This window comes from Mirounga angustirostris, unplaced genomic scaffold (genome assembly GCF_029215605.1).
Source record: "Mirounga angustirostris isolate CCGP_5_RB_7025 unplaced genomic scaffold, mMirAng1.0.hap1 SCAF_9, whole genome shotgun sequence".
Lineage (NCBI taxonomy): Eukaryota > Metazoa > Chordata > Mammalia > Carnivora > Phocidae > Mirounga > Mirounga angustirostris.
In genome coordinates this window covers 25413107-25427429 of record NW_026991717.1, presented here as the reverse complement: position 1 = coordinate 25427429, position 14323 = coordinate 25413107, and the positions used below count along the sequence as shown (strand labels likewise).

The 14323-nt window shown below is 44.6% G+C and overlaps 1 protein-coding gene across 1 annotated transcript in view; it reads left to right on the top strand.

Annotated features, from left to right (window-relative positions):
* ATP10A (ATPase phospholipid transporting 10A (putative)) overlaps positions 1–14323 on the top strand; it is a 200910-nt gene that overhangs the window by 138858 nt on the left and 47729 nt on the right. The window contains 1 exon segment of the mRNA XM_045899575.3: positions 2337–2422. Coding sequence (XP_045755531.1) covers positions 2337–2422 — 86 coding nt within the window.

The following is a 14323-nucleotide window of genomic DNA, read 5'->3' as shown; positions in this document are numbered from 1 at the left end:
TTTAGAATGAAGCAGATGGGTAGGTAGATGAGTGGACGGAAAGATAAATATATTTCTTAAATGGGGTATTATTATATTGTCAGTTTAGTTAGAAACAATCAATGTAAGTAGAATTTTCCCTTCCAAAAAGTGTACTCTGCATATGAAACCTTTTCTAAATGAGAAACTCAAAGATGGTCTCTGCATTAGTTTGCTAGGGCTGCCGTAACAAAATACCACAGTCTAAGTGGCTTAAACAACAGAAATTCACTTTCTCACAGTTCTGGAAGCTGGAAGTCCAGACCAGTGTCTCTACAGGGTTGGTTTCTTCTGAGAAACCCCTCCTTGCCTTGTAGACGGCCATCTCTTCCCTTTTTCCTTTTATGATTGTCCTTTGGTGTGTGTCTATATCCAAATTTCCTCTTATAAGAATACCAGTCAAATTGTATTAGGGCTTACCCTTATGACTTCATTTTAACTTAATTATCTCTTTAAAGGTCCCGTGTGGTCACATTATGAAATTCTGGGGGTTAGGACTTCAACATATGGATTCTGGGGTATGGGGTGGGTGTGGGGGTGGTTACACAATTCAGTTATAACAGTCTCTGAAGATCCCTCTGATTCTAAAAATCCTCAGAATTCTCCCCAATTCCAGATGAAGCTGATGAAACCAGGCAACCTGTGCCCTGGATGTGCACATTCCCCAAGGCACATGGTTATTGATAGAACGGTACGAATGCAGCGCTGGAGTCCAGAGACGGAATGTCCTACCATTTCTGAGCCATTCACATTACATTTTTCTTAGAGAGAAAGAATAACAAACAGAGACAGGGTATTTTAAGTGCACCCTCCTGTCTGCCAAGAATAATCTGGTGTGCTATGGAACTCAGTCCTTTCATGGCTACCCTGGATGCTGCACCTGCAGATGTCTGCCTTGGAAAAGGCAGCCACCTGGCTCCAAGATACTTCACATGGCTTTAAATGAACACAAGGCAGCTTGAAACATGGCCTCACTCTAGAAATAGAGCCAGAGGCCATTTCAGTCCAAGGGGAGAGGGCTGATGGCTAATTAAACTTGAGGAAGAGTCTTTTATTTATTTTTATTTTTTTTAAAGATTTTATTTATTTATTTGACAGAGAGAGACAACACAAGCAGGGGGAGTGGGAGAGGGAGAAGCAGGCTTCCCGCGGAGCAGGGAGCCTGATGTGGGGCTAGATCCCAGGACCCTGGGATCATGACCTGAGCCGAAGGCAGATGCTTAACGACTGAGCCACCCAGGTGCCCCAGGAAGAGCCTTTTAAAATGACATTTTAATTTCAGCTGTTGAATTGAGCTATTATCCAATGAGTTCTCTTTTTATTGTACACGATGCACTGGAAAACAGAACTGACGTTTGAGTAATTACCTTTGTGTCTGTTTCTGTGCTGGAAACTATGTTGCTGTGTTAGAGTCATAATCACCTGGGGTGCTGGTAGCAGTGTTTATGCCTTTGCTATAATTTTTAACCACTTGCACTTTTTGTGTGATGATTTACTTGTGTGAGCAAAGACAGTTCAACTTTTCACCATGTTGTGACACTTGGTAGAGAAAAAAGAATGACAAGCCTGAGCAATGAGAGTTGATTTAAAAAAAAAAAATCCATTAATGATAGTTATTTATACTAAAGGCCTATTCCCTGCATTTCCCTTTCATTTTTCTTCCTCCCCTCTTCCTTTCTTCCCCCTTCCCTCTCTCCACTCCTGATCTGGTCATATGGTTTATGGCAGTGTTACATCATCTCTCAGTGGCAGAATTCTCAGTGAGAGACTTTGTGGTGAGCTGCCATTTTTCATCAAGTAGAATAATAAAGAAATTGTTGGCTTACCCATTGGCTATTTAAATGTATTTCATTAAATATCTGTGCAAAATTTTTAGTGCACATTGAGGAAATGTCATTTTGTTATAAGTTCCTATTTTCCAGATGGAATTTGCTTCTCTAATCTGTTTAGGAAATTGGAAGGTGCTGGTCTGTTTCAAAAAATTCATTCATCCCTTTCAATCATTAGTGGCTTCCTTTGTTGTTATCTCATATTCTCTTATTTTCATTAGAGCTATAATCCTTTCCAGCTCACTTACTCACCGGTACTGTTCTACTAATTGCTATTCATTCTACAATCATCAGTTATCATTCAGTATAAAAATGAGAAAGCATGAGCTAAGTGCTCTGTGAGCATTGGTATTCTGCAGAGGTTTCTGGGCAGACTCCGTCCATGAAATTTCCCTACCCCACGTAGATGTGAGACAGAAGAGCAAGTGCCTTTTAGAATGGAACAGTCAGAGCCCAAATTTCTCTAATGTATGCATGCTCTTGTTTTAGGTGTCCGAATTCAATCCTTTGACGTTCACCAGCGTAATCGAGTGTGAGAAGCCAAACAACGACCTGAGTAGGTTTCGTGGTTGCATGTGAGTATTGTACATATGCTTGAGCTTGCTGTTCTGTCACGCACGGTTCAAAAATACACATTTAATATTTTTTGCCCCATGTGTAGCCTTTTAGGAATGTTGCCCGTATCTGAGCCTTCTTGGTTGCTTATGGGACTGGTTTGTAAGATCCTGTCAGCAGTAGAAACTTGCCCACACTGCCTGTGATGAATAATTACTGCTTTTCCTACCTCTAGCTGGCCTGGCCTGGGTAGAGTGAGGGGAACAAGGGAAGTATTGTTGACTGCACATGGCCCCATTAAATGGAAGCATGGGGGCCACCCAGGGGGAGCCTGGGTGGGAAGCTCATTCATTCATTCACTTAGATATTCAGTCACTGACTATTTGTTGAGCCTCCGCTGCATGATAGGCCCTGTTGAGGGCTCTGAGAGTAATACAGTGAAATGAATAGTAAAAAAAAAAAAAAAAAAAAAAAAAAAAAATTACTGCCTTCATGTTTATTTCATTCTAGTTCGGGGAAAAGAGAGACAATAAACAAACAAAATAAGTACAGTATATAACATGTCAAATAGTTCAGTCCCTTGCTCCAAAAGGGAAAGACAAAAAAGGTGGATAAATGACACAGGATTGGCATGTGTTGTACTTGCTGAAGCTGGGCTGTGGGTAGGTGGGAAATATTTGCTAGTCTCTCTACTTTCATGTTCATTCAGAAATTTCAATAATAATGTGTGTGTGTGTGTGTGTGTGTGTGTCTGTGTAGTCGGTTGGCTTGGGGGAAAAAAAATGGCAGAGGAGAGGGAGTGTCAGCATGGAGTTGCTGAGTTGGCTGCCAGAGCTGTTGGGGGCAACCTCACAGAGAACGAATGAGATGTGTGTGCAAGAATATGGAGGACTTTAGGTTTGGCCTACCCTGACCCACTGCTTGGCCTCTTGGGGCCTTAATCTGCTCTCCCAGGCTTAGCTCTCCTGTGTGGAGAATTTGGGGCCTTCTCTCTGCTGCCTTTCCTGCCTGAGGTGCGAGCTGACTGGTCTAACTGCTTTGTGGTCCAGGCACAGCATGGCCCCACAGACATGTGGGGGTGAGGCAGGGTGCTCTGCTTCTGAAGTGGGTTCCATTTCCAAGGCCTCCCAGTGTACATTTGAATCTTCGGGTTCACTGGCACATCCAGCATTGTTGCGCGTGCCCACGCACAGTAGTAGACTTCTTGTCATACTGCGGGATGATCAATGAATGGAAAGTTTTAATAGTAAACAGTGAAATGTGTGCGCTGCCAAGAGAGGACCCAGTCATGCACCGAAATTGCTGATCCATGCCTGAAGATCAGAACTTGGAAAATGTTAGGTCACCCCTGAAAGGAACCAATTAAAAAGATAAAATTCATTAAGAAAAATGTTAAAATGTAGTATGTAAAATTTAGAGGGAGAATACTCAACTACGGATATGTAACTTGGCTGCTGTGGATTTTGCACCCTCCCATGGCCCCCTGGGCCGTCTTCTATAGGTCTGCTGACCCACTGTCCCCCGGACTTCACACATGGCACCATTCTCAGCACCACTGTGAATCTCCAGGGCCACATCAGCTAAATGGAGCAGATGCTGGGTTTCCAAAGACCCTGAAATAACCACGTTGAAGGGTGGTGAAGGCATCTTCTAGGGAGAATGGTCTATGCACATTCTTGCTCATAGGGTAATTTGGCGGGGCCAACTCTACCAAAGAAAAAGGGTAGACATCCTTCACCAAAGACTGTACTCCTCTCTTACGGTCTGTCTTCTCTTCTGTGGGGGTTCCTCCAAAGCCCCTGAAAGATGCAGGACTCCTGTGCTCTGATGACTATTCTCACACTTTCGTTGCCTGCTCTTGAGTTGGATTAACCCTAAGTCAGCAGTCAGTCCTGCCCTCTAGGAACTACTTTCATCATAGGGATGGATATTAAACAAGTCCAGCTTAGTGCTGAGGCTGGCAAGCTCTGGAGCCCACACTTTCTAGCTAGATAAACTTGGGCAATCTACTTAACTTTATTCATCTGTATAATGGGGAGGATCACGGGACCCCCCTCAAGTCCTTGGGGCAAAGTTTAATCAGTTTAATACCAGAAAGCTTTCAGAAGGGTGCTTTATAAATATTTGCCACTATTATGGTCATTGCTGCTATTGCTAATATTATTACTGTTACAGATAATACCATAGAGCAGGGAGATAAAAGGATCAGGAGAGAGGTATAAGTGAGAACACAAATGTATCCAGGGGAAGAGGTCCAGTTGGAAAGGGAGGGTGATTTGTCTTCAGTGTGTATATTAGGAGAAGCTGTAGAAGGAAGGGAATGGGGTTTTGAGATTTCCTGAATTTGAGGAGCTGGCAAATGCCTCAGGTGGAGTGAATGTGGGCCAGAACTTCAGGGGAATAGGAGCTAAAGATGAAGATTTGAGGACCCTCTGCCTAGAGGTCATGTATGAAGTCAGGGAAGTGGCCTGGGAACATGGGACAGAGGGCTAGGGAAGAAAGGAAAGGAATAAAGACAGAACAACCCCACAGTCAAGAGCAAGCATCCTTGGGTGTGATGGGGTGTGGTTCCATGGGCAATGTACAATGGTGGAGGCAGAACAGGGACATTCAGGAGAAGATCTGCATGCCACACTCCAGGGGCAGCCCAAGGAACGGGAGGGCCACACCATTGGAGTGTAGACCCAGAGGGGCAGAGTCCAGATTGCAGGAGATAGAAGAGGAATTATATTTTCCACTACTCTTTCTAGAAACATGGCTTAAAAAGGAGGAACAGGGCCAGAGATGAAAGCCTCAAAGAAAGGGGAAGGACTTTTATTAGGAAAAGAGAAGATAACAAAAAGCCAGGCTGGCGGAGATCTCCATGTGGGCAATGCTGACTTTCTGGTGTGGGAAGTTGGTGATCAGTGAGGGGTAGCGTCCCCTGGTTCCTTGCTCACCCCCAGCACCTGCACCACCTCCATGCCTAACCCTCAGCTGACTCAGCCCCCCCAGCCACTTCTTTCTTTGGAAGATGGCTGCTTGAGTGGGCGTCATTTTGCCCCTCCAACAAACATTCCTAACATGAGTGACCTCACTGGCCCATCTCCCAAGAAAGAAAGGAAAGAAGGGCCACTCCCTGCTGCATGAATCTTTCCCCACTCTGCTCTCTAGTTTCGCCATGCTTTCTCCTTACTTTCTCCAACAAATTGCCCTGCACTGAGGCTCACCTTTGAGTCTGGTCCCAAATCCTGCTAAGACAGTCTAGGTGCTGCCAGTTCAGGCCAGTGCATACCTAGACTGTTGTTTAACTGTGATTTACCATTTCTACCAAGCCAGGTATTTTGGATTGGCCACTGGAAGGTTGGGGTGCCGATGGGCCTCTCTCCCAGCAGGCCAACTCAGGCAGGGTCTCTGGAGATGGGGCACAGGTGACCGTGTATTAAAGTTTCTCCCTCTGGTGCCTCTGTGGCTCAGCCAGCATGCGCAGCCCTGCCCCCCAGCCAGGCTGAAGTGCTCCAGGAAGAGTGAGAGGAGTGGAGGGCAGGTAACTGGAGTGTCAGGGGAGGGGCCTGTTCCTCCCCTGAGAGAAGGGAGGCTCCAGTTCCCATACTGGTCTTAATGCTCAGGGCTGGGGCTAACTTGGGTGGTAGATCTGCAGTTCAGACCCAGGGAGCAGATCAGCAGCCAGTTCCCTGGTTTGCTGGCTTGCTGGATTTCATTATCTGCTGAGGATGGCCTCCCTTCTTCCTTGACTCAGCTGCTGCCCTGTAGCCTCACTCCAGCCAGGGAGCCCAGGCCAAGCCCAGCCGCCATTTATACCAGCAATACCAGTTTCACTCGTATTTGGACCAGCCAGTCTGAACTCAGAACTTTAGCCATTTGCACTTAAAGAGACCTAAGCTTGGGTTTACTGCAAAAAGACCCAAGTCTGAATTCTAGCTTTGCCCACTCACTGGGCAAATTATTCTGCATTTCTGAATGTGGCTTCCTCCTAATGCTGGAAATAACAGTGGCTGACATCAGAATGGAGGAAAAGAATATGGGTGAAGCGTGAGGTGAATTATTTTTTTTCTTTTTTTTTTAACTGTTTTTATTAGTATACAGGTAAGAAAATACAGAAACTCTAAGATAGGCTTAAAATATTCCAACAAAAAGTAAGATCATGTATTTTGAAATTAAGAAAGAAAGAAATTCACTGTGTGCAAGGCAACAATTCAAATAATCTTTTAACTATCTGTGAAGGAAGCATGAGGTGAATTAGAACATGTCATGCAGGAGAGTGGTGTTAGCCATGGTATGTTATTCCACTGAGATAAATTGTCTTCACTAGGAATATTTTTAGAGATAGGAAGTACATTAGTGATTGCCAGGGTTTGGGAGTGGAAGGGGAATGGGGATGACTGCCAATGGGTATGGGGTTTCTTTTTGGGGTGATATGTTCTAAAATTAGCTGGTAGTGATAGCTGCACAACTCCGTGAATATACAAAACAAAAACAAAAACAAAAACAAAATGCTTAACCATACACTTTAAATGGGTGAATTTTATGGTAAGTGAAATGTATTTCAAGCTGTTAAAATTAAAAAAAAAGTGTTAGGAGCTCATTATTCAAGTGCATCTTAATGCTCACTGTTGTTTACTGCAATCCCACAGTTAAGCACTAATGAAATCCTGTTCTTCACTCCTGCGGGCGCCCTCTCCCTGCCCCAACGCACTGTAGCCCAGAGGGACCGCTGTGAATGGAGACCAGCTCAGTGGCCAAGTGCCCCAGCAGCTCAGGGCACCTTGCTCAGCTGTGCTCAGCCAATGTCATGGCATATGGTGGGTGATCTCTGGAGCCACCAGTCAATCAAACATTTTCATTTGCCTTTAGGAATAAAGCAGAGAGGTTGGTTGGCTTAGTCTGGTGTAAAATTCCCCTTCAAATTGTAAACCCAGGTTCGTTTCTGATCCCAGAGTCTCCCACAGAGTAAGTCCTGAGCTCCCTCCCTGCACGCTGCAGAGCCTTATATGACCACTTACGGCTGGGAACCTGCCATTGCAAACCTGGGCATGCTTGTTGGGGTAGCCTCCCTCCCCGCAGATGACACGATCCATCACCACTCTCACCCTGTAAGAGGTAGCATCAGAACCTGTTGTAGGAGAGCCCTCATGGGCCCTCACCCCTCCGGCCCAGTGTCTGGACAGAGCTATGTGTGGGCTTATGTCCAAGATGTACTCACTGCCAATGACCAGGCATTAAGATGAACTATAACTGTACTAAATGGACTCATTAAAACTGGAAAATACTTATTTTACCTTGACACCTTTAATTGACATATTTACATCTCAAGAAAATCCATCATTGGCACAAAACACACAATTGGGTTATTTCTACACTTACATTAGATAAACAAAAACCTGAGCAACTATTATCTTAAAGAAAATTCTGCCCAGGGTTTGGCCATGGAAGGAATTATCTATTATTTCTTTCTCCCTACCTCTGTGACTCAGAGTTCCCTTCGGCCGCAGATCTGGCACTCAAATTCACATAAGTGAAGTTGAAAGGGTGGTCTTTTTGCTAAGGTCATTTGAAACAGGAGTGGGTAAAGCCACAAGAGTTCATAGCAGCCGAGCTGTCACCACCGTGAGGCCCAGTGGTCCCAGGGCAGGAGTGGCCACCTGGACTCACGTCAAGAGGGTCACCTGGGGAGCCTCCTAGCCCTGGTCTAGGGACATGCCCAACCCAATATTCACTTCTCAAAAGGAGCCAAGGAATGAGCTCCTCATCCTCCCTTGCCTGTGTTCACTCCCCTATCCTTCTGACATAACCATTGGATGGACCCAACCTAAAGCTGAGGGCAAGGCAGCCTCCAGCATTTGCCAGGCTCTGAGGTAGACATCAGCGATGCTGAACAGAATAAGATTTGAGGAGCTCATATTTAGAAGTGGACACAAACGAGGAGGCATCAAAGAATACTGCAGTTTCCTGGCTGCAGGGCCTGGGGAGCTTAACCCAGAGAACCTTCCTGAAGGCTGTAAATGTGAGTCCAGGCTAGCAGGCCATGCTCCTCCAGGCTAACCAGCTGCACAAGTATGAGAGGCAGCATGGGTAGAAGGATGTGCACTGTGAGGTGGCTGGAGCCCAAAGCCTGGATAGGAAGGGCCCACAAAGGTGGGCAGAACTGGCTGGGCCATGTATGTCAAGCATGAAGAAGTAAGGCAAGTAAGGTGCTCACATAGGATGCACCCAGGAGAATGCAACGTTCAGATGCACACACTGAAAGGTTGCTCTGGTGACTGTGTGAGAAATGGATAGGAGGGACCAAGGCTGGTGGCATCCAGGCCAGCAAGGCGTATGTTACAGGCTCTAAGCAAAGAAATCCTGGAAGCTTGAATTAGGGCGGTGATGCACAGACGGAGGGAGAAGAAGGTGGATTCAAGAAACAACCAGTGAGGAGGGTAAAATTAAGGACTGACATTTGAGTGGGTGTAAAAATGAGGGAGGAGGGGTCAAGAAGGGCACCCAAGGATGCTGGTCAGGTGACCAGGGTGAGGGTGGACCACTATCTGGGGTGAAGCAGGGAGGAGGGCCCAGGTGCTGGGGAAGGAAAGAACTGCTGGCTGCCGTCCAAGGTCCCTGAACTTACACCCTACTGCCTGTGGCCCTGGGGGCAACTGGGCAGCAGCAAATACACCTTGCACCTCTGTGTTTGAACTGATGGATTGCTACCCTATTGGTGGGCCCTGTCAGCACCTTCATATGCTCAGAGGAATGAGCCTTGATGCACAAAACTCATTATGAACAGCAAGTGCTGATAGGGAAACATGACATCTCCTGACATCTCCTGAGCAAGAGCAGTCTGCTGAATGCTCGTTAGCCGAACTCTGCCATTTCTCCAGGAGCTTACACGTGGCCTTTCCCAGTGCACAGGACATTCTCACCAAACAGCTCTCTCATCACACTTATACTTTGGAACAGTTTTGATTTAGAAGAGATTGGTTTGATGAGTCAGGAGGCCAGGAGACTTGAACTAGAGGCTTAGATGGATTGTTTAAGGATGTGTCAGTTCGTTCAGGCTCACCATAGACTAGGCAGCTTGGACAACAGAAATTTATTATCTGACATTTCTAGAGGCTGGAAGTCTGAGGTCAAAGTGTCAGCAGGACCGGTTTCTCCTGAGGTCTCTCTCCTTGACGTGTGGATGGTCTTCTCCCTGTGTCTTCACATGGTCTTAACCTATACATTTGTCTATCTCTGTGTCCAAATTTCTCTTTATAAAGACACCAGTCACAGGGTTAGAGCTCATCTGTGTGATCTCATTTTTTAAAAGATTTTATTTATTTATTTGACAGAGAGAGACACAGCAAGAGAGGGAACACAAGCAGAGGGAGTGGGAGAGGGAGAAGCTGACTCCCCACTGAGCAGGGAGCCAGATTCGGGGCTCTATCCCAGGACCCTGGGATCATGACCTGAGCTGAAGGCAGATACTTAACAACTGAGCCACCGAGGTGCCCCTGTATGACCTCATTTTTAAAGACTATGTCCAAACGTGGCCACATTCTGAGGTACTGGGGGTTAGAACTTCAACAAATGAATTTCAAGGCAGAGAGCACACCTCAACCCATAACAGAGAGGTAGGTGTTGAGAACAACTCGATGGGGTGTGTCTTCCTGGAATCAGGCCTCATCCCTGCTTGGCCCTGGGTCTGTGTTGCCTCCAGAGAGTACTTTTCCTCTCAGAAGTCCAAGGCAGGGCTTCAGCTTTTCCCTTGTTCTCCAGTTGTCCTGCTGGAGCTTGGCCTGCCTTGCTCCCACTTCTAACACAGGGCCCATCCACAGGAAAGGCCATTCCTGTCCATGCACTGCCTGTCCTTGTGGCAGCAATCTTCATAGGCCTGTGCAGCTCCTGGGAACCACCTCTGGTCTGGTATGGTCTGATTAGAAAGCACAGTATCACTGAAAAGTGTATGTTATGTTGAAGAAAGCTTAATATAAAATATTTTTCTCATTTCTATTCAGTTCATCTTTTATTCTGAATAAGCATGAGTGGAACTTTGACTCAAACTGTTTGTTTTTTACTATAGTCCCTCAGAAATAGTTTCCATGTGCAGCCAAGAGAACTGTGGCCACAGGCATCCTCTCATTCCAGACATGGGAATGGTGTTTTGTGTGTACCATCTTATGCATGCTGGTGTCTTGATGCATTAGCCAACAATGAGGTTTCCAGTCTTCAATCTTTTTTAAAGAAAAACCTCTGTCCTGGAATTGCCAAAGGGGAGGAGGCATTGACACAGTGTTGTTTGAACACTCTCCTGTGTTCCTTGCATGCCACCAGAAGAATTGGTGCTGTATCAGTTAAATAACAGGCTTGTGGAAAATACATCCCCCTAGCATGGATTCTGGCTTTGTCTTTATGATTTAGCCTCTCTTCTTCACCAGAAAATATATTCATTTCCCTGGTTGTGAAGAACATGGGTTGTGTCTGAGATTGGGTGGTAGTCCTGCCCCTCATGACAGCAACCAGGGCCCAGATGTGGCAGCACGTATTGTTTCCCCAGGAACCTTCTGTGCTTCCTCTGACTTTATATTCCCCAGAACAGTTCTACTGTCCATGTCAGTGACACAGCGTTAGGAGGTGGTGGGAGGGAAAATACCTGCAGGTGTCCTTGGTGAGCTTTAAGAACCACAGAGGAGTCTGAGCTATGTGTGTGGAGGAGGGGTGGGGAGGCTGTCTACTGATGATGTGAGAAGATGGCTTTTCTGAAGTCCGCTTTAGAGGCACTGCCTGGTGTAGCTTAGGCTGGGCCCCTGCTCTAGTTCTAGAAGCCTCCAAGGCCTCCCCTTGTGTGTTTATCAGGCTCCGGGACCAGATCTGTCCCAGTGTGATTCTAGCATAGGGTGACTCTGGTCAGCATGGATGATGATGAGGCCATCTTTAGTGGATCGAGAGGACAAGTTTGAAAACCAGTGCCTTAAACTTGAACTACCCCTCTGACTCAAAACAATGAGGAAATCCAATTAATAAAATGGAATTTACCACATTTCAAATTTAATGTATTAATATTTTTAATAAATTCATGACTTTCTATAAGAAGGATGTAGAAAATATTGCTGAAACTAATACAATTCCCTTTTCTAAACCTGTTGCATTTCTATACACCAATAATGAAGAAGCAGAAATAGAAATTAAGGAATCAGTCCCATTTACAATTGCACCAAAACAGTAAGTTACCTAGGAGTAAATCTAACCAAAAAAGATGAAAGACCTGTACTCTGAAAACTATAAAACACTGATGAAAGAAATTGAAGAGGACACAAAGAAATGGAAAAGCATTCCATGCTCAAGGATTGGAAGAACAAACATTGTTAAGATGTCTCTATTATCCAAAGCAATCTACACATTTATTTTTTTTTAATTTTTTATTTATTTGACAGAGAGAGACACAGCGAGAGAGGGAACACAAGCAGGGGGAGTGGGAGAGGGAGAAGCAGGCTTCCCCACTGAGCAGGGAGCCCAATGCGGGGCTCGATCCCAGGACCCTGGGATCATGACCCGAGCTGAAGGCAGACGCTTAATGACTGAGCCACCCAGGCGCCCCAAAGCAATCTACACATTTAATGCAATCCCTATCAAAATACCAACAGCAGTTTTAACAGAGCTAGAAAAAACAGTCCTAAAATTTATATGGAACACAAAAGACCCCAAATAGCCAAAGAAATCTTGAAAAAGAGGAGCAAAGGTGGAGGCATCACAATTCCAGACTTCAAGTTATATTACAAAGCTGTAGGGGTCAAGATAGTATGGTACTAGCACAAAAACAGATACAGATCAATGGAACAGAATAGAATTGGACCCACAACTCTATGGTCAACCAATCTTTCACAAAGCAGGAAAGAATATCCAAGGGAAAAAACAGTTTTTTTAACAAATTGTGTTAAGAAAACTAGACAACAATATGCAGAAGAATGAAACTGGACCACTTTCTTACACCATACACAAAAATAAATTCAAAATGAATTAAAGACCTAAATGTGAGACAGGAAACCATTAAAATTCTAGAGGAGAGCACAGGCAGTAACCACTTTGGCATCAGCTGTTGCAACTTCTTACTAGATATGTCTTCTAACCAAGGGAAACAAAACCAAAAATGAACTATTGGGATATCATCAAGATAAAATGGTTCTGCACAGCAAAGGAAACAATCAACAAAACTAAAAGGCAGCCTATGGAATGGGAGAAGATATTTGTGAATGACATATCTGATGAAGGGTTAGTATCTAAAATCTAGGAAGATCTTATCAAACCCAACACCCCCAAAACCAATAATCCAATTAAAAATGTCCAGAAGACACGAATAGACATTTTTCCAAAGAATACATGCAGATGGCCAATAGACTCATGAAAAGATGCTCAACATCACTCATCAGGGAAATACAAATCAAAACTACAATGTGATACCACTTCACACCTGTCAGAATGGCTAAAATCAACAACACTAGAAACAACAGGTATTGGGGAAGATGTGGGAAAAGAGGAACCCTCCTACACTGTTGGTGGGAATGCAAACTGGTGTGGCCACTCTGGAAAACAGTATGGAAGTTCCTCGAAAAGTTAAAAATAGAATTACCCTAGGATCCAGCAATTGCACTATTAGGTATTTACTCAAAGAATACAAAAGTACTAATTCAAAGGGATACATGCCCCCAATGTTTATAGTCGCAGTATCTACAATAGCCAAATAATGATCAATCAATTGATGGATCAAGAAGAAATACACACACACACACACACACACAGAGGAATATTACTCAGCCATAAAAAGAATGAAATCTTGCTATTTGCTAATGATGTGGATGGAGCTAGAGTGTATTATGCTAAGCGAAATAAGTCAGTCAGAGAAAGACAAATACCATATGATTTGACTCATGTATGGAATTTAAGAAACAAAACAAATGAGCAGAGGGGAGAAAAAGAGAGAGGGGCAAACCAAGAAATAGACTCTTAACAATAGGAACAGACTGATGGTTAGCAGAGGGGAGGTTGGAGGAGGAATGAGTTAAATTGGTGATGGGGATTAAGGCGTGCACTTGTGATGAGCACAGGGTGTTATACTGTATAGAACAGTGTGTTGTAGTATATTGTAGACTCGAAAGGAATATTACATTGTATGTTAACTAGCTGGAATTTAAATAAAAACAAAGAATAATTTGTGTATTTGTGACAACACAAGGTACTGATGAGAAGCAGTGTTCTCTGTGATGAGCAGGAAGTGGGCACGGGACCACGTAGCAACCTTGCCTCACCAACTTCTCACTCAGTCTCACAGTTCCCAGGTCTGCCCTTTCCAGCTGTGGTCTGTCCCTTGAGGAAAACAAACCTGATGCTGACACCAATTCGTACATGTGGGTTTTTCCTACATATCAAGCAATTTTGTGACACCAGCTGGGTGTCCAATAACTTAACTCAATTCTGACACTCCCTGGAGACTGTGTCAGATCTCACAGGTTAAGGCTCAGTTCCACAAGACTTCCTCACTTCTGATGCCAGCTACAAGTCCATGCTGTCACCTGTTCTTCTGACTAACCTGCTGTGAATCAGAGGTTCCCGTAATCACCTTTTCAGGTTCAATTAATTTGCTAGAGCATCTCACAGAACTCAGGAAACTATTTGTCTACTGTTTACCAGTTTATTATAAAATGATATGATAAAGGATACAGGTGAATAGCCAGATAGAAGAGATGCATGAGCAAGGAATGTGGGAAGGGTTGCAGAGCTTCTGTGCCCTCTCTGAGCATACCACTCTTCCAGCACCTCCATGTGTTCACCAACCCAGAAGTTCTCTGAACCCCTTACTATTGGGATTTTATGGAGGCTTCATCACATAGGCATGATCAGTTATTAACTTAATTTCCAGCCACTCTGCACTCTCTAGAGAATGGAAAGGTGAGGCTGAAAAC